The sequence below is a fragment of the Leucopleurus acutus genome (assembly GCF_964270905.1).
Source record: "Leucopleurus acutus genome assembly, chromosome: 20".
Taxonomy (NCBI): Eukaryota; Metazoa; Chordata; class Mammalia; order Artiodactyla; family Delphinidae; genus Leucopleurus; species Leucopleurus acutus.
Genome location: NC_139162.1, coordinates 52,478,337 through 52,498,850, shown reverse-complemented (window position 1 = coordinate 52,498,850; position 20,514 = coordinate 52,478,337). Strand labels below are relative to the sequence as shown.

General features: G+C 50.6%; 1 protein-coding gene across 1 annotated transcript in view; it reads right to left on the bottom strand.

The window, feature by feature from the left end:
* The window catches only part of AP2A1 (adaptor related protein complex 2 subunit alpha 1), a 36,259-nt gene extending 16,275 nt beyond the window's left edge, over nucleotides 1–19,984 (bottom strand). The window contains exons 1-4 of the mRNA XM_082862432.1: nucleotides 19,805–19,984; nucleotides 7,253–7,321; nucleotides 6,980–7,122; nucleotides 6,132–6,325 (exon numbers count right to left, since the gene is read on the bottom strand). Of these exons, the coding sequence (XP_082718558.1) occupies nucleotides 6,132–6,325; nucleotides 6,980–7,122; nucleotides 7,253–7,321; nucleotides 19,805–19,871 (473 nt within the window). The 5' untranslated portion in view covers nucleotides 19,872–19,984. The remainder of the gene's footprint in view (nucleotides 1–6,131; nucleotides 6,326–6,979; nucleotides 7,123–7,252; nucleotides 7,322–19,804) is intronic.
* Between the last annotated feature and the right edge of the window lie 530 nt (nucleotides 19,985–20,514).

The window sequence follows — 20,514 nt, the reverse complement described above, 5'->3', positions numbered from 1 at the left end:
AAAGGAATGAAGCCCTGACACATACGACAACAGGGGTGAACCTCAAAAACATTATGCCAAGAGAAAAGAAGCCAGACACAAAGGCCGCATACTGTGTGATTCCATTTATCTGAAATGTCCAGAACAGGCAAATCCTTAGAGACACAGAGCATATTAGAGATGGCCTGGGGCTGGGAAGAGAGGGTCTGGGGAATGACTGCTGATGGGCACAGGGCTTCTTTTTTGGGTGATGGAAATGTTCTGCAATTAGATAGTGGGGATGCTTGAACAACACTGTGAATGGACTGAAGACCACCGAACGGTATACTTTAAAGTGCTTAAAATGGTGACCTTTATGTTATGTGAATTTTACCTCAAATTAAAAAAAAAAAAAAAACTACCTCAGAAAACAGTAACCCAGAGTTCCCTGGTGGTCTAGTGGTTAGGATTCTGGGCTTTCACTGCCATGGCCCAGGTTCAGTACCCGGCCAGGGAATATCCACAAGCCACGCGGTGCAGCCCAAACCAGAACAAAACAAAAAATCAAAAACATAAAAACAGTTCCTCTGTGCCCCAGTCACTGTCAAGGTCAAGTTTCCAGTGCTGAGAGCCCAGCCTATAGTCAGACAAGCCCAGCATGGCCTGTGACTTTGGCAGGGCCCTGCCCTTGTGCGAAACGGGGACATCACCTGTGCTCATATATGTTTGTCACACTGGCTTCTTTCTCAGCCTTCAGAGGTGCCAAGTTCTCCCCAATCAGGGTGACTGGCCACCTGACTCACCCAAGCCAATGCCAGCTGCCTGTCCTGATCTTAAAGAAACTGTCAGCGGCATTCACCATGGCGGACCACTCCCTCCTCCGCGAAAGTTTCTTCTCCAAGCTCCAAGCCACAGCCCATTCTGCATTTTCCTCCCTCTCCCTGGCCAGACTTCCACACGCTGGATCACCCCAGCCTTTGGTCTCTTCTCTTCTCTGGTCACATCCTGCCTGAGGGACCTCATCCGGCCGTGGCTTTCATTACCATCCACCCTGCGCTGTCCCATCTGGTGGCCCCCAGCGACACGAAGCTACCGAGCACTTGAATGGAGTGAGTCCAGACTGAGATGCCATGTGTGTAAATTACACAGTGGTTTCAAAGACTTAACGCAAAAAATATTGGATAATGTGTATGTTGATCCAATGTCAAAATGATTCTGGATGGATCAGGTGAGATTAAAATATTAAAATTAGATGGGGAATTCCCCTGGCGGTCCAGCGGTTAGGACCCTGAGCTTCCACTGCAGGGGGCACAGGTTCGATGCCTGGTGGGGAAACTAAGATCCCGCGTGCCGCACGGTGCAACCAAAAATTTAAAAAAAAAAAAAAAAAGAAATTAGTTTTACTTTTTTTTTAAATTAATTAATTTATTTATTTTTGGCTGCACTGGGTCTTCCTCGCTGCACGCGGGCTTTTCTCTGGTTACATTGAACAGGGGCTACTCTTTGTTGCGGTTGGCGGGCTTCTCATTGCAGTGGCTTCTCTCGTTGCGGAGCACGGGCTCTAGGCGTGCAGGCTTCAGTATTTGTGGCGCACAGGCTCAGTAGTTGTGGCTCATGGGCTCTAGAGCACGGGCTCAGTAGTTGTGGTGCACGGGGTTAGTTGCTCTGCAGCATGTGGGATCTTCCCGGACCAGGGCTCGAACCCGTGTCCCCTGCATTGGCAGGCCGATTCTTAACCACTGCACCACCAGGGAAGTCCCTACTTATTTGTTTTGACTTTGTCTACTAGGCATCTCAGATTCAACATGGCCAAACCCAGCTCTGGATCCTCCCCCTCCTTCACTTGGTTCTCCCCCACTCCCTCCTTCATCATTCATCCACCTGTTCAACTTCACTCCTCTCTCTCTCTTACACCATATACAATCAGTACTGTTGTCTTTCCTTCCAAAACATACAGCTCTAGTAACTATTTTCTGCAACAACCCTGGTCCCAGCCACCGTCAGCTCTGCCCAGGACGGCAACAGACATCTCAATGGTCTCCCTGCTACCATGCTTGGCGCCCCCAACAGTCTCTAGGCTACTTGGATCTAAGGATCATGTTCTTTCATTGGTTCTGGTATATTCTTAGCCATAAGCTGTTCAAGCACTGTGTCGTGTTGTGAGTCTCTCCCTTCTCTCTTTCTAGAACTCTAAAGAGTGCTGTTAGATTTTATCTCCCTTGACTCTTAACCTCTCTTTTAAATTTTTCCATCTCTTTGTTTCTCTGGGCTGCATTCTGATTAATTTCTCCAGTTCTTCTGCCTATTTACAATCCTTGCTTTGGTTCTGTCTACTCTGCTGCTAAACTAGACCACTTAATTTTTTTTTTAAATCTAAATGTTGTCCATTTCTTTTTAAAAAATGCTTACACTTCGTTCCATTTTTAAATTGTTCTCTTTTTTCTTGAAACATGTTAAGCATACTCATCTTACATTCTGTATGAAAACTCCAATCCAACTGTTATTTTCCATTTTCTTTCTGCTGGTTCTCCCTCATGGTGCCTTGCGTCTTGTGCTTAGTGATTTTCGACTGTGAGCTACTCATGTAACTTGGAGCTTCATCTGTGGAAATCGTTGAGGCCTATGGTGGAAGTGGGTTTCTCCCAAAAAGATCTGTTTGCTTCTGTCAGGCACTGGGGTACGAGCAGGTTGTGTCACTTAAGCTGAAGTTTGGTTTAAGTTTCTATGGATGACCCAGGAAGGGGAAAATCGGACTGAACACCAGTGTGTGGGCCGTTCCATGCCAAAGTTCAAAAAGGATACTTTTGCTTATAGACCTTAAGGGGATTTATTTCTAGGTCACCCTCACTTTGAAGTGAGGTCTCTGGAGCCCTTGCTTGAACCAGCTTGTCTTCTGCTCCCAGAGGCTATAGGGCCCCAAAACCAATACCTAAGTTCATCCAGGTCAGCAAATGCTCCAAGCAAAATCCAGCTTAGGCACTCTGCTCATCTCCCTGGGTGTCAGGCTCCTCTTGGCTTGTGGTCTGTGTGTCTCCTTATTTTCTTGCTAGCTCATGAATACACTGAAGAATATTTCATTTCCTCTTTTAACCCACATTGATAACTGCGTTTTGGGGAGACCCTCAGGCAGGAATCTAGCCCACAAGCTGCCAGAAATACAAGTCCTACCTTCTCCCACACCAGGTTCAGTGACCTTTTAAAAATACAGAGGCTTCATAAATAAATAAATGAATAAATAATAAAGTAGCAGAAAAAAAACAGGGGCGGGCTTCCCTGGTGGTGCAGTGGTTGAGAATCTGCCTGCCAATGCAGGGGACACGGGTTCGAGCCCTGGTCTGGGAAGACCCCACATGCCGCAGAGCAACTAGGCCCGTGAGCCATAACTACTGAGTCTGCGCGTCGAGCTTGTGCTCCGCAACAAGAGAGGCCACGACAGTGAGAGGCCCGCGCACTGCGATGAAGAGTGGCCCCCGCTCGCCGCAACTGGAGAAAGCCCATGCACAGAAACAAGTACCCAACACAGCCATAAATAAATAAATAAATAAATAAAATTTTAAAACATTAAAAAAAAACAAAAACAGGGGCTTCCCTGGTGGCGCAGTGGTTAAGAATCCGCCTGCCAATGCAGGGGGCACGGGTTCGAGCCGTGGTCTGGGAAGATCTCACATGCCGCGGAGTAACTAAGCCCGTGCGCCACAACTACTGAGCCTGCACTCTAGAGCCCATGAGCCACAACTACTGAAGCCCACGTGCCTAGAGCCCATGCTCTGCAACGAGAGAAGCCACCACAATGAGAAGCCCAAGCCCTGCAATGAAAAGTAGTCCCCACTCACTGCAACTAGAGAAAGCCCATGTGCAGCAACAAAAACCCAATGCAGCCAAAAATTAAAAATAAATAAATAAAAATTAAAAAGATAAAATAAAAAAACAAAGCCAAGCATGTCATTTATCTGCTCAAAACACACCTACTGCCTCCCAATTTCAATTAGAATAAATCCATACTCCCCTTATTCTCTCACTTGTTCACCACAGTCAAGCCAGAGACACCATCTCTTGGTTCCTTGAATGTACAAAGCTCATGCCTACCTCAGGACCTTTGTACGTGCTGCTCCTTTTGCTTGGAGCACTACTCCAACCTTTTTTTTTTTTAACATCTTTATTGGAGTATAATTGCTCTACATTGTTGTGTTAGTTGCTGCTGTGTAACAAAGTGAATCAGCTATACGTATACATATATCCCCATATCCCCTCCCTCTTGCGTCTCCCTCCCACCCTCCCCATCCCACCTTTCTAGATGGTCACAAAGCACCGAGCTGATCTCCCTATGCTATGCAGCTATTTCCCACTAGCTATCTATTTTACATTTGGTAGTCTATATATGTCAATGCCACTCTCTCACTTCGTCCCAGCTTACTCTTCCCCCTCCCCGTGTCCTCAAAGTCCATTCTCTGTGCCTGCATCTTTGTTCCTGTCCCGTCCCTAGGTTCTTCAGAACCATTTTTTTTTTGATTCCATACATATGTGTTTTCATACGGTATTTGTTTTTCTCTTTCTGACTTACTTCACTCTGTATGACAGACTCTAGGTCCATCCACCTCACTAAAAATAACTCAATTTCGTTTCTTTTTATGGCTGAGTAATATTCCATTGTATATATGTGCCACATCTTCTTTATCCATTCATCTGTTGATGGACACTTAGGTTGCTTCCATATCCTGGCTATTGTAAATAGTGCTGCAATGAACATTATGGTACATGACTTTTTTTTTTTTTTTTTTGCGGTACGCGGGCCTCTCACTGTTGTGGCCTCTCCGGTTGCGGAGCACAGGCTCCGGACGCGCAGGCTCAGCGGCCATGGCTCACGGGCCCAGCCGCTCCGCGGCATGTGGGATCTTCCCAGACCGGGGCACGAACCTGGATCCCCTGCAGCGGCAGGCAGACTGTCAACCGCTGCGCCACCAGGGAAGCCCTACATGACTCTTTTTGAATTATGGTTTTTTCAGGGTATATGCCCAGGAGTGGGATTGCTGGGTCGTATGGTAGTTTTATTTTTAGTTTTTTAAGGAACTGCCATACTGTTGTCCACAGTGGCTGTATCAATTTACATTCCCACCAACAGCGCAAGAGGGTTGGTTCCCTTTTCTCCACACCCTCTTCGGCACTTATTGTTTGTAGATTTTTTGGTGACGGCCATTCTGACTGGTGTGAGGAGATACCTTCCAACATTTCTGAATGACTGTCTTCTCCTCATCATTCCAGTCTCAAATTACATGTCACCTTTTGCAGAGACCCTCCCTGATGAGTCTGACTTAAGCAGCCTTCCCCACCATCTCTGCTGCCCCCCACTACCCTGTTTTGTTTTCTTCAGAGGAACTGTCACTAACTGAACTCAACTCACTTCTTTGCCTATGTGTTTGCTCTTTGGATTCCCCCCGAGATGTAAGCTCCCCGAGGATGGGCATGACCGTCTCCGCTGCTCCCTCCTGCCTTCCCATGCCCAGAACAGTGCCCGGCACATTGCAGGTGCTCAAGAAGTGTTTGCTGAACAACCTCCTGCTTCAGAAAGGTCACACAGCCTGATCCACCACCCTTCACGCCTTTCCCTGTTCCACAGCCAACTCCTGCTACTCACCCAGGTCTCAGCCTGATCCCACTTCCTCTGAGAAGTCCTTCCTGATCCCCCAGGCTAGGTCAGGCATGCCTACTACATGCCCTATGGGCTTCTGCACCCCACAGCATGGTTCTGAGAGGAAATATATGTTTCATCCTGGGAGGAGGATGACCATGTCCGCTTCTGGTCATGGCTACATCCCCAGCAATCAGCATGGTGCCCCGCACATATATGCTCAACAGATGTTTGTTGAATGAATGAATGGAGAAGAGGCAGAAGCTCTGGAGGGCTGTCACCGACATAACTTAAGGTTATCACCTCTTCTTTACTAGATGTTAAAGGTCGATCAGATAGACATCCCACTGGCTTTGCTGGGAAGCTGCCTTACACTGTCAAGTCACTTTGGTGAGATGACAAGAGACAACCATGGGGCTGCCACCGGAATCACGGTGGTGCCAAGCCTGGCTGGGAGACCTTGGGCAGGTGACAGAGCCTCTCTGACCCTCAAACTGGGTTGGGTCTTGTCTACCCCATCCCCCCACCTGGGTCCCCAACGCCTCACCCAGCCACCAAGATGCGAGGGATGTCAGCGGCAAAGGCCTCGCCCATCTCACGGCTGCCCACGTTGGCGATGCAGTGCAGGGCCAGGCACATGAAGGTGGGGTTGCGGCTGGCCAGGTCGTTCTTGATGGCGTTGTTGATGAGCCGGATCAGCTCCGAGTTGGAGTTCACCAGCACCGAGATGAACAGGTAACCCTGGGTTGCGGAGGGAGGTGGTGGGCTTGGAGCATTGTGGTTAACTGGCCCTAGACCCCAACCCTCAACCCTGGAGTCTGCACTTCTGGCCCCTCCTCCCTCAGCCCCAGGAGTCCAGGTCCTAGGCCTCTCCCCTCTCAGACCCAGGAGTCCCCGCCCCCAACCCCTCCTCCCTCAGACCCAGGATGCAGGCCCCCGGCCCCTCCCACCTCAGACCCAGGATCCAGGTCCCCAGCCCTTCCTCCCTCAGACCCAGGATCCAGGCCCCCAGCCCCTCCTCCCTCAGACCCAGGATCCAGGCCCCCGGCCCCTCCTCCGTCAGACCCAGGATCCAGGCCCCCGGCCCCTCCCACCTCAGACCCAGGATCCAGGCCCCCGGCCCCTCCCACCTCAGACCCAAGAGTCCAGGCTCCCAGCCCCTCCTCCGTCAGACCCAGGATCCAGGCCCCCGGCCCCTCCCACCTCAGACCCAGGATCCAGGTCCCCAGCCCTTCCTCCCTCAGACCCAGGATCCAGGCCCCCGGCCCCTCCTCCATCAGACCCAGGATCCAGGCCCCCGGCCCCTCCTCCGTCAGACCCAGGATCCAGGCCCCCGGCCCCTCCCACCTCAGACCCAGGATCCAGGCCCCCAGCCCTCTCCCCGCTCAGACTCACTATCTGCTTCTCCGTGTACTTGTTGGAGCTCAGCAGGTTCACGGCCTCCATGTGCCCAAAGTCGATGTCGTGGCCGAGCAGGAAAATGAAGAGCAGTTTACACACATACTTTTTCTTGCTGTAGCCGTCCAAGGCTTTGTCCCCTGGGGCCAGAGGAAGGAAGAAAGGGGAGGTAAAAATGAGGAAGGATCAAACCTACAAGTCCCAGGTATCCCAGCCCCAGCGCACAGCCCGCTCCTCCCACAGACCCAGGAGCCTGGACCCCCAGCATACCCTTGAACTTGGAGCGGATGTTGGCCAGTTCCTTGTTGATTCTCTTAATCTCCGCCTCCTTGCTCTTACCTGGAAGGGAGACGGCAGGACAGGTCAGGAGGGTCCCAGAGAGTTGAGCCGCCTGTCCTCACTTTGCTGGGCAAGGTCCTTCCTGCTGGAAGGGCAGACTCTCCCCACCCTGGGGCTCCAGGCCGAGGGGGCTGAGGCAAGGCCTGGGCCCTCTCTCTAGCTGGGAGCTTCCGGGAGGTGGGAACCTTGGCTCTTTGGTCCCTACCACCCAGAGGAGGAGCCCCGCACACACTTTGGGGCACTCCCTGCCTCCCTCCCTCCTCCAGCTCCTGTCCCACCCATGGCTCCGGTTACCACTGCACCAGCCCCCAGCTGAAATATGCCCCTGACAGGAAATATGTAATGAATGAATGAATGCAGAGATAGGCTGCCTTTGAGCTGGCCCCCTGGACCCTCACTCTGACCACACCCCCAGAGCTCAGTGTCTCCTGAAAACTGCTGGGCCTGCACCTTCCCAATTCCAGCCAGTTGCCAGGCACTGGGTCCTGAGCTCCCGGCTCCCCACCTCCGCCTGCCCAGCCAGATCACTGTGGCAGCCTCCTTTCTGGCATCCTTGCTTCCCACTGGGGGGATTCTACCCCGTGGCTACCAAGCCCTCTGGCCCTGCCCTGGCCACCCCACCAGTGTCACCGCTCACCATCTTGCTGTGTGTCCCCACCTCGCAGGCCTCTGTCAGTTCCAGGGACAATTCACACTCCTTCCCACCTCCAGGGCCTTTGCACGTGCTGTGCCCTCCACCTGCCCATCTATCCAGTTTTCTTCTCATCACTCGGGTCTCAGCTCTTGTCACCTCCTCCAAGAGGCCTTTCTTGGTCAATTCTCTATTTATTTATTATTGTTATTTTTTGGCCGTGCCACACGGCTTGTGGGATCTTAGTTCCCCAACCAGATATCGAACCGGGGGCCCTGGCAGTGCAAGTGCAGAGTCCTAACCACTGGACTGCCAGGAAATTCCCTCCTGGCCAGTTCTTTAAAGTCAGTGCCTTCTTCTTCTGTTTCCATCATTTAAAAAAAATGTCCTGGGACTTCCCTGGTGGTCCAGCGGTTAAGACTCCGGGCTCCCGGGCTTCCCTGGTGGCACAGTGGTTAAGAATCCGCCTGACAATGCAGGGGACATGGGTTCGATCCCTGGTCCGGGAAGATCCCACATGCCACGGAGCAACTAAGCCTGTGTGCCACAACTACTCAGCCTGCGCTCTAGAGCCTGCGAGCCACAACTACTGAGCCTGAGTGCCTACAGCCCGTTCTCCACAACAAGAGAGGCCACTGCCATGAGAAGCCCCCGCTCACCGCAACTAGAGAAAGCCCACGCACAGAAATGAAGACCCCAATGCAGCCAAAAATAAAATAAATAAAATAAATTTCTAAAAAATAAATTTAAAAAAGAAAAGAAAAAAAAGACTCCGTGCTCCCAATGCAGGGCGCCCAGGTTTCATCCCTGGTAAGGGAACTAGACCCTGCATGCCACAGCTAAAGACCCAGTGCAGCCAAATAAATAAATATTTAAAAAAAAAAAGTCTTCCCTGGCTCATTTCACACCATGTAACTATTTTATTTACCTTTACTGTCAAACCTCGGCTCCCCCTTCAGATTATAAGCATCACAGGGGAGCTTCTAGAACAGTGCCCAGCATATAGCAGGTGCTTAATAAATGTCTGGTCATCTGAATGGTGGAGCCTGTTCTAACCCATGGCTGTGTCATCAGGCAACTGGGAGGTTCAAATGAATGAGTGAATGAAGGAGAAAGCGAGGGTATGTGCTCTCTTTCTCTTTAGAAATCCTGCCTCACCACCTACTCCCAACTTCCGGGGAAGCTCCCATAAGCCTCACTTCAGCTATCACCTCCTCTAAAGCCCCTTCTGATTAGCACCTCCTGATCAGTTCCAAATAGACGCTAGAGCTGCTGTGTCCAATATGGCAGCCATCAGCCAGTGGCTCTCAAGCACCTAAAATGTTGCTGCTCCCAACTGAGATGGGCAGTAAGTGGCAAAGACACACGGGATTTAGAAGATTGAGTGCGGAAAAAAAAAAAAAGAAATGTAGGGACTTCCCTGGTGGCGCAGTGGTTAAGACTTTGTGCTCCCAGTGCAGGGGGCCTGGGTTCAATCCCTGGTCAGGGAACTAGATCCCACATGCATGCCACAACTATGGAGCCTGCCTGCCGCAAGTAAGACCCAGCACAATCAAATTAATTAATTTAAAAAAAGAAATGTAAACTATCTCATTACAAAGTTAAAAATATAATTAATTAGTTGTTTAAAATTTTTTTAATCAAAAAAATTTTTAAATACTGAATACATGTTGAAATGAGAATATTTAGTTGCCCGCATGCCACAACTAAAAAGATCCCACGTGCCACAACTAAGACTTGGGGCAGCCAAAATAAAATAAATAAATAAATAAGTATTTAAAAAAGAATATTGGGGGTATATCAGATTATACAAACATATTATTAAAATTAATTTGGCCCATTCCGTTCTACTTTCTACTAACAAAAAAGTGGTTCCTGAAGAAGTTAAAAACCACACATGTGGCTTGCACTCTGGGTAACGCTGCTCTTGGGCCTTTCCTGGGCTCCCACACTGCCCGGGTCACCTCCCTCAACGCTGCTGTGCGTGTCTGGGTCTGCTGCTGTCCCCAGACCACACCAGAGCCCCGAGGGTAGGGCCAGCGTCTGCCACTTTTCTGGGTAGTGACTCCACGTTCCACAGGCTTACTGAGTGCCTGAGCTCAGGAAAGGCATGAAGATGTGAAAGAAAAAGGGGCTGAAGAGGTACAGAGTGACCCACTCCCAGGCCTCAGGGAGGGTGGGAGGTCTCTGGGAGCCAGGCGATGAAGGGCCAGTACCTCAGTGATGAGGCTGAATTGGCCTGTGTGGCCCAGAGGCTATCTGATGCTTCATTTATTAATTACACGTTTCCTAAGCCCTGTGGGCCAGGCCTGAGTGGGGCGACGCTGGGCACCCAGGGCCCACGCAGATCTGGCACTTTTGATCCTCCCCCAGGGACTCCTGGCTTGGTGGGGCGCAGGCAGCGGGGCCCTGTCCCCACACCTGAGCGAGATGGGCACGATTGGAGGTCACCCAGACACCCCCAGGGGCCTTGCTGGTGGCTGCCAAGAATAGGGGACATTTGAGGAGGGCCGTGAAAGATGAGGAGGGTTCAGGCGCAGTTCACCAGCGAGAACTAAGCCAGAACCACGTCACACTGTTGAGGTGTGCCCACCGGAGGGTGGCCAGGGGGTCAGGACAGCACCTCCCTCTGGGGGCAGGGCAGGGGCGGTGACCAGCACGGCAGCTCCTCAAAACTGGTGCGCAGGTTCCGTTCTCCTCCTAACCTGAGGATAACCACACAATTGCTCTAATCAGTTGCCTTAAAGCTATTCTGTAGGGACGAGAAAAAACAACCAAACAGCTTTTATAAATGGACCATATAGCACACGGTGGCTGCCTAACTTTTACCACAGATAGACGGGTATCTGAACGGCAATTAAATTACTGAGCCTAGAGCTCTCTCTGGCCTTCGTTTACCTCTATTAAAAGCTTCAAGAAGCAGGCAAAACTAACCTATGGTGTTGGATGACTGAGCAGTGGGGAGGGGGGTGCCAGGGAGCTAGGGATGTTGTTTCTGACCCTGGGGGCCAGTTACGCAGCTGTGTTCAGTTGGAGAAAATTCATCAGATTTTGATGATGAATTCATCAAAATTCATCACTTCTGATCTGTGAGCTTTTTTTATAGATACACTATATATGTATATGTGAATATACAAGTTAATATATTTGTATACAAATATATATTAATATATTTGTATAGTGAAGTGTATCAATGATGTAGAAGAGAATATAAAACAGATATGGACAATTTAAAGAATATGCAGGAATTCCCTGGCGGTTCAGTGGTTAGGACGCGCACTTTGGCTCTGGTTCGATCCCTGGTGACAGAACTAAGATCCTGCAAGCCGCGGGGTGTGGCCAAAAAAAACAAAAATTCAAAGATAACATAAGCACATGACAGAGAATATGGAAAAGAAAAATAATGGCCATAGTTCATAAATTTTGGCTAATTTGAAGTGTTCTTCAATACACCTCTTTATAGCTAAATGATAACACTATGTAATTTGTTTTTAGAATAAAGTCCCGGAAATAAAGTTCTTAGAGCAACAAGTATGCCCATTTTCAAATTTTTCTGATATATGAAGGCAAATGGCTCTCCCATAATGAACCAGTTTATATCCCACCATCATGGTATGAGAATCTGTTTCCTAATTAAAGAATTTATGATAGCTGAGTGAATTATCCCGTAATTTATTTAATTATTATGGTATAGTTGGACATTTCGCTCATTTAATAAAAAAATATTATTAGTGCCTGCTATGTGTAAAAATTAAAAATAAATTTTTAGGGCTTCCCTGGTGGTGCAGTGGTTAAGAATCCGCCTGCCAGTGCAGGGGACACAGGGTTCGAGTCCTGGTCTGGGAAGAGCCCACATGCTGTGAAGCAATGAATCCGGCATACCACAACTACTGAGACTGCGCTCTAGAGCCCGCAAGCCCCAACTACTTAGGCCCGCGCACCTAAAGCCCCTGCTCCGCAACAAGAGAAGCCACCGGAAGGAGAAGCCCACGCACCGCAAAGGAGAGTAGCCCCCTGCTCGCCGCAACTAGAGAAAGCCCGCGCGCAGCACCAAAGACCCAACGCAGCCATAAATAAATAAATAAATAAAATTTAAAGTAAGGAATATTCAAAGCATATATGTTTGTGTGTGTATATGTTTTTTCCTTAGTCTTTAAACTGTCCACGTCTATTTGATATTGTCTTCTGCACCACCAATATACTTTGCTACAAAAAAGAATTCACAGAAAGAACAAAGCATCAGGTCTCCAAAAGAGAATGCTCTGTGGCCCTAGAGGAAATGCATCCCAGCAGAGCACATAACCTCTGCAAATATCTAGAGCCTGGGTGCCCAGAGACAGCACCTGGGCGCTGCTGAGGGTAACGCATGGGAGAAAGGGGCTGAAGGCAGCTGTGACAGAACTGGGCTCATGGAAGAAACTTTCCATCACTCGGCCAGCCTGCGACAGAAGGATGAGCTCCCCGTCACAAGAGGCATGCAAGCATTTCAGGGTGTTTTAAAGAGATTCCTTTATCTTCAAACATTCCCTGGGCCAAGCTCAGGGATGAGTCACACCTGCTCTGCCCTGGGGATGCTCCTTGATTGGAGAGGCTGACAGGGACAATGGGGAAAACTTTCACAGGGACAAACACAGTGGGGGCTGGGACGCTGGAATCAGATGGGGGGGAGGAAGGCTTCCTGGTACCCAGTTCCTGAGACTTTTTTTTTTTTTGGCCAGCTCCTGGGATTTTTTTTTTTTTTTTTTTTTCCTTTTTGGCCACGCTGCAGCATGTGAGATCTTAGTTCCCTAACAGCGATAGAACCCATGCCCCCTGCAGTGGAAGCATGCAGGGAGCCCTAACCACTGGACCGCCAGGGAATTCCGCGCTCCTGGGATTTCAGGCTCAAAAGACGAGGCTGAAATGAACCAAGCAGAAATAAGGGGAGGTGTGCTCTGGGCACGAGGACCAGCTTGTGCAAAGGCCTGGGGGCCAGCACAGCAGGCGGGGACAGACCGTGCAACCTCTTGGCTTTTCTGAGGGTGCTGGGGAGCCCTGGGAGGGCAGGGGGTCCCATTCTGCCCGCAGCTGTTGCTGTGAGGGCCGTGCAGGTGGAAAAGAGGCCACCCCCTTGCTACAGGCCAGGGCAGGTTACTGCTGACGGCTCCAGAAGGACCTTGGGGCTTCTGGGTAGGGGAAATAAGCCTCCCTAAGCATTTAACCTGGGGCATCGGGGTGGGGCTGTCACTGCCACAAAAGGCCTCCTAACAAACCTGGACTACCATGAAGGGATTGACATGCGCTTATGGCGGTAACCCAGGCACTGGCTGGCACCTCACTGCAAGACCCTTCATTGCCTTCCAGACAACTGTTTACAATACAAAGCAACAAAAGTTTCTCTCTACTAGGATGTGCTCCGATGTCTCCCACACAAGTCCCAACAGCCCTGAGTCCTCAAAGAGGGCTCTGGGAGATGATGCTTGTTGACTCTGGACCCCTATAAAGTTCAGAACATGTTGGCCCACGCGGCCCACCACCGGAGCCACTGGCTACATGTGGCCACTGGACATTTGAAAACTGGCTGGTGCTATGGAGGGACTGAATTCCTAATTTTATTTAATTGCAGTAAGTTAAAAATTAAAAACCAGTCCTCCACTCAGTCACTGGAAAAGTATGTCTGGAACGACTTGGACCCTTTGTGAATCTTCTTTTTTAACCGTAAGTTTTATGAACTCTTAAGACAGAGAAAATATTTCCAAAGAAACTGTAGCCTCCGAGTTGAGAAAGGAACATAAACTGACTTGTTAATCATTGAAAAAATATCGATTACACATTCAGATAATATTTGGGGCATACTGGGGTAAAGGAAATAAATCATATTAAAGTTAATTTCCCTGGTTTTACTTTTTTAATGTGACTACGGAAAATTTAAATGTACATATGTGGATGGACCTAGAGATTATCATATTAAGTGAAGTAACAAATATCAGATGAGAAAGACAAATATCATATGATATCACTTATCTGTGGAATATAAAAAAAGGATACAAATAAACTGACTTACAAAACAGAAATAGACTCACGGACACAGAAAATAAACTTATGTTTACCAAAGGGGAAACTGCAGGGGTGGGGGGGAGGGGGGGAGATAAATTTGGAGTTTGAGATTAACATACACACACTACTATACATAAGAGATAAACAAGGATCTACTGTATAGCACAGGGAAATATACTCAATATCTTGTAATAACCTCAAATGGAAAAGAACCTGAAAAAGGATATATAGACATACGTATATGTATTTAATATATATACGTATAACTGAATCACTTTGCTGTATACTTGAAACTAACATAACACGGTAAATTAACTATACCTCAATTTTTAAAAAATGTACGTATGTGGATCGCCGCATGACAACCCTGGGTTAGACGTTATCAAAATTGTCAACATCTCTGAGAGAAAATATTCTCCTTGAGCAACCAAGTCACACCCTGTCATTCCCTTACTTGAACGTAGCTGCAAAGACCTCCCTGAGCTGCCGCCTAACATATTAAGGGGGCACATGTTGCTCTGTAAGCCCTCGGCTTCTGGCTGGGAATGCCAGCTCCCCAAGGGCAGGGGTGGGTGGCTGCGTCCCGTGTAGCATCCTGACACAGGGTCCAGAGCAGTCCTGACGCGGGGGAGGTGCTGAATGCGATTGTGGACCGAGGTCACTAGATAACACACAGGTAGAGAGGGACGGAGCTCAGGCCTGGATCTGTCTGTTGCCAGCATCTGGATGCCACTCACAACCTAAAGCCAGTTCCTTTAAGTGCCCTGAGCAGGGGTGTGGGGGGAGGGGCGCTGTCCCCAACGGCACACTGATGTTGGAGCACCACCAAAGTGGGACTCATTCCTTCTGCTCTCTCCACAGCGGCCAGAGGGATTCTGTGAAAAGCTGAGTCAAACCCTGTCCCTTCTCTGCACTGAATCTCTCCCTGGCTTCCATCTGGCTCAGTGTAAAAACAAGTCGTCACTGGATCCACTAGTTCCCTCTCTGACCACAACTCCCACCCTCTCACCGCATTCCTCCTATACCTCAAGCACAGTCCTGCCTCAGGGCCTTTGCATAGGCTGTCTGCGCTGCCAAAAATGTCTTCTCCCAGATGCTGCAGGCCAATTCACCCACCAAATTCTTTGCTCCAATGTCACCTGCTCAGTGAGAGACGCTCCGAGCAGCCTATATGAGAGCGCCATCCCTACACCCCGACACCCCTTCCCTGCTTTATTTCCTCCCAACACTCACTGCTACCTGTCTGAACACCTGAACACTACATATTTACCTGTATATTGGTCCATTTCCCCGCTAGAATGTGAGCACCATTGGAAGGGGACTTTTGCTCACCGTTTTAGTCTCATCACCTAGAAAGTGTCTAGCACTCAATCAGTGCTCAGTAAAGATTGATTTGTCCATTCATTCATTCATTCATTCAATCAGCAAACACCTCCCAAGGACTCTTGCGGGCCAGGCCCTGCAGAAGGTGGAAGTGGGGACCCGGGGAGGGATCAGACCAGGGCTTGCACTCCAGGGGCTGAGGGAGACGCCACAAACAGAATGGGTCACAGTTTGCAGTGGGATGTGCCCTCATGGAGAGCTCGGGGCACTATGGCAGCCCAGCAACCCCCTTCCCATTCATTCACTCACACTGTCCTTGGGCTTGGGGGGAGCTGGGCCCTAGAGAGGAGGCAACCCCAGCTCCTGCCTTAGGGAGCTCCCAGTCAGATAAGCGTCTGGGAGGCTGACTCCCCTCCAGACAGGACAGGACTACGCCCTCAGGCTGGGCCCAGCCTCACCTCTCCCTTTCTTATCTGCAGAATTTGCCCTTCCTGGCTCTCCTTCTCAAAGCCTGCCTTTCACCTCCTTCTAGTTCCTTCCCCCTGAATTCCACTATGCCCTTCAGATCCTCCAGCAGGATGGCTCCACACTCCTCGCTGTCCTCCACCTGCTCAGCTCTGAGCACGGCCTCATCCATGTCCCTCATCCCTTCTTTTGCCCTCACTCCAGCTTGAAACCCTCTCTGGGGCTCTCGGGACAAACACCAACCTGGCCTCTGCCCACCTCCCCAGTGTCAGATCCCATCCCTCTCTGTACCAGCCACATAGGCCTTAGCACAGAGTCTCAACGGGGCCTCAGGACCTTTGCACTTGCTGTTCCTCTGCCTTCACAGCTCTTTTCCCCTTCCCTTGGCCTGGCTAACCCCCCCCCATTGTCTGGGCAACGCAAGCAGACAGAGGCCCCGTTCTCTCATCATTGTGGCCCTCTACCTCACTGGACTTAGGACAGCTACAATTTTTTTCCGCTTTAAAAAAAACTTGATGCAAACAAGAAAGGAGCCAGGATAGGGCTTTTAAACAAGCAGATCTAATTTTGAAAGTAAATTTCAGGTAATTTTCTGAGGGGCAACAAAACATACCTCCCCGAATGCCTTGTAATATATTTAGATTTGATTTTAGGTTTCTTCCTCAATTTAGGTAAAGAAAATAAAATTAATATATCATCTAACAGTGGCATATATGAAACAGATAAACAACCAGGATTTGCACAGGAAACTATATTCAACATCCTGTAATAAACCATGATGGAAAAGAATATGAGAAAAAATATATATATATGTATAACAGAATCACTTTGCTGTACACCTGAAACTAACACAATATTGTAAATCAACTATACTTCAATTTAAAAAAAAAACTGAGATACAATTCACATACCACACAGCTCACCATTTGATAGAGCGATTCTGTAGTCTTTAGCAGATCCAGTGTCGTTCAGCTATCACCACCATCTAATTCCAGAACATTCTCATTACCCCCCAAAGAAACCCTGTTCTCATTAGCAGTCATTCCACATTCCACCACCCCCTAGCCCTAGGCAACCACTCAACTACTTTCTGTTTCTCTGGATTTGCCTATTCTGGACACCTCATAGAAATGGAATCCTACAATATGTAGCCTTTTGTGTCTGTCTTCTTTCACTTAAAATGATGTTTTCGAGCTTCATCCGTGCTGTAGCCTCTACGGTACTTCATTCCTTTTTAATGGCTGAATACTATTCCATCGTGTGGGTATCCACATTGTGTTTCGCCATCCATCCGCTGGCAGACATTTGGGTTTGTTTCCACTCTTTGGTTATCTATCATGAACGATGCTGTATGAACATCCATATACAAGTGCTTGGGAGATGGACAGCTGCGATTTTTATGCAGCACCTGTCTCCCTCAGGGGCTGGGAGTTTCATGGGGGTACAGACAAGTCTGTCCTATTTACCACTGTTTCTCCAGTGCCCATGATAAGGCTTGAAACATTCAACCTACACTTGATGAGAAAACCAAGGACAAGGGGAAGCCCTGATTCTCCAGCCCTGGTTCATTTGGCTAAACTACTTCCACTGCCCCCAAGTCGGAGTCTCCCCTCCGTCCTCTGGCTTCCCTCTGGGGTCCTGCAGTGACACCCACTTGTTTTCTCTTTCCTGTCCTGCCCCCATCATCCAATCCCTTTGCAGATCCTTCAAAATCTATCTCCAACCAAACACTTCTCATCGTTTCCTTCTCACCCCAGTCGAACCAACACCGTCTCTCACTGGGATGCCTGCAACGGCCCTCTAATTCCTTCCCTGTTTCTGTTCGGACCTCCTTGGGTCTGTTCTCTTCCCAGCAGCCAGAGGAACTATTTTAATACATCAATCAGCTCCTGTCCCTCCTATGCTCAAAACCTTCCCGCTGCTCTAGCTTCACTCAGAGAAAGGCCAAAGTGCTCCTAGTGGCCCACAAAGCCCTGTCCCCTCTCTGTCCTTATCTCCCACCGCTCTCCCTCCCTCCCTCTCTTGGCCCCAGCCACACAAGCCTCCTCGCATTTATCTGAACCCACACCAAGCACGCTACAACCTCAGGACCTTTGAATGCACCATTCTCCTGCCTGGACCCCTCATTCCTCCAAAGTCTGCAGGGCTCGATCCCTCTCAATCCTGGTCCCTCCCCTCCCCCGCTTGCCTGCCTTATTTTTCTTCACAGCACTAGTCATCGTCTGACCCTGCGGTTCTCTGTGTTTACTTGTTAATCTCCCGCCTGGCATGGGTGCTCCCAGGGGCAGGAATTTTTGTTCACTGTTATAGCCCCAGTCCCCGGAACAGTGTCTGGCACACTGGAGTGATCAAAAAGCTTTTTGTCAAATGAATAAACGAATGAACGAACCTTCAGAGACAAGATGTTCTGATCAATGGGAGTCGGCCGACAAGAAAAGGGAGCCTCCAAGAGGTTGAATGACTTGCCAAGGGTCGCAAGGCAGGTGTCAGAGGCAATGCACACTTGCTGCTAACAGCTGGCCCCCGCAACCCACAAATCCTCGAAGCTCCACCCCTTTCATAACAGACTTAACCTCTCTCCGCCACTTGAGACCCAACAGTTTCCACCCCTCTTGCTCGCTGAGCACCTACTACATGCCAGATCCTCCCATCCCTACTAAATTCTAAAATCATCACTGGGCACCCAGCAGAGGCCGCTCCTCAGACCCAGCCAAATAACAAGAACAGTAGCCAAGCTACCTAGTGCCTGGAGTGTGTGAAAGGCCTCACCCACATTCGGTATCATAACAACCCCATCAGGAAGGTGTGATCAGCAGTCCCTCCTGACAGATGAGGAAACTGAGAGGCGAAGTCTCTTATTCCAGGTCACACGGCTGGGGAGTGAGAGCGCTCACACTCACACCCAAGTCTGGCTGACCCCAAAGCCCACGCGGACACAGCCTGTGAAGCTTTTGGCAGCCCAAAACACCAACACCCGCTCGCAGGAGCTGGGAGCTGACTTGGCGCCAGGCCTCCCACAGTCACGACCATTCTTCCTGCTGGTGATGGCTGCCCCCATGTTGATGTGGTCAGATGGGAGAGCGCTCCAGATTCAGGGCTGTCCTGCTCCCTGACCTATGACCCCTCTCTGGGGCCAGGCTTCCCCCACCCCCAGCTTTCCAGATCTCTTCCCCACAAATTCCTAAGGCCCCCTGTCCCCTTCTTTGAGATCTGGGCTCTCCCCATTCTGGCACATACCCCAAGACCCCGCGTTATAATGTCCTCTCCTTTGCAGGCCCCCAGCTCGCTATTCCAGGTTCTCCCAAGACTCTCCACCTGCAGCGCCTCTCCTCTGTGCTCCTCCCAGTACCCCCTCTAGCCCCTTCTCCACTGCCCTCCATGTCTCCTAAGCAATCCTCCATCCTGGAGCCCCTCTATCCCTCACCAGGGGCCCACTACAGGCCCCCACCTTTCCGTCTCTCCTCCCCAAACCCCTGGGACTTTCTGTTATTCTCAAGTCCTCTCTATGAACTAGCTGGGAGCCTCGGTGACCTACCTAGTCCCTTCCCCTCTATGACACCCCCTCACCCAGGCCCTCAAGCCCAGTCCCTTTAGGCTTCCTGTGTTTCACGTCCTCCCAGTCCTCTCTGGCCTCCTCCCACTTTATCTCTCCACAGGATACCCCCACCCATGCACCCTTTTCCCTTTCTAGCTACATCAGGGATTTCTCTAACCCTATCTCTAATACGATCCCCCAGCCTTTCTTCCATTCCCAGGGACAACTCTATGCCCCATCCCCGGGACTTTACTAGCCTCCTCTATATTAAGACCCTCCCGGACGCCTCTAGCCACTCCGTGTCGTCACCTCAAGAGGCACACTATGACACTCTAAGCCCTCCCATCCCCCCCACCCTAAAGTACCCCCGGGGCCTCTCTATCCTCTCACTCTAAGACCGCAATGGATTTCTATCCCCTGGGCCCCTCTGTAACCCCCGAATCCCTCAATCCCACGCTCCCCCTCGCCCGGTGTCCCCCGGCCGCTCTCTCACAGTTCCGGATGTCGGAGATGAACACGGCGAGCCCCCGCATCCCATCGCCCTTGGACACGGCCGGCATGATGGCGGTGGTGTCGGCTCCAGGCCTGGCCGGGCAGGGCGCAGCACAGCGGGGGCTGGCAGGCGGGGACCGGGAGGGAAGGACCCCAGGCAGCGCAGAGGAGCCGAGCCGGCCAAGGGGGGAGGGCGGGCTGGCAGGCGGGCTGGCAGGCAGGCGGGCTGGCAGGCCGCGGCTCCGCCCCCGGCCCCACCCCTCCCCTCCACCATCCTGAGCTCTCAGCCGCCTATTGGCTTGTATTACTGCCGCTCAGACTCGGGCTCATCCCCACTCCCTCTTTCATTGGTCTCTGGACAAAGGCACGCCGCTACGATTGGCCCAGAGCCCCGCTATTTCCGATCCCTAGGGGGGGTGGGGGCGTTGCCCGAGAGACGGGCGGAGTTCGGTTACGTACAGTGGGACCGCCCCCTCCGCTCGGCCGGCTCCGATACTGATTGGATCCAGTCGCTCTCTTAGAAAGGAGGGATTGACGTGAAGGAAGGCGGGGGAGCGGGCTCGAGCAGGCGGGACTTACGTTGATTGAGGCCCATGGGCGGGTAGACCGCCCCCGCAGGCGTCGAGGATTCGCCGGGCCAGTCCGACTCCCACCCCCGATTGGGCTGTTGTGGGGGCGGGAGGAGGGCGACGATCCGTAGAGAAGGAAGGA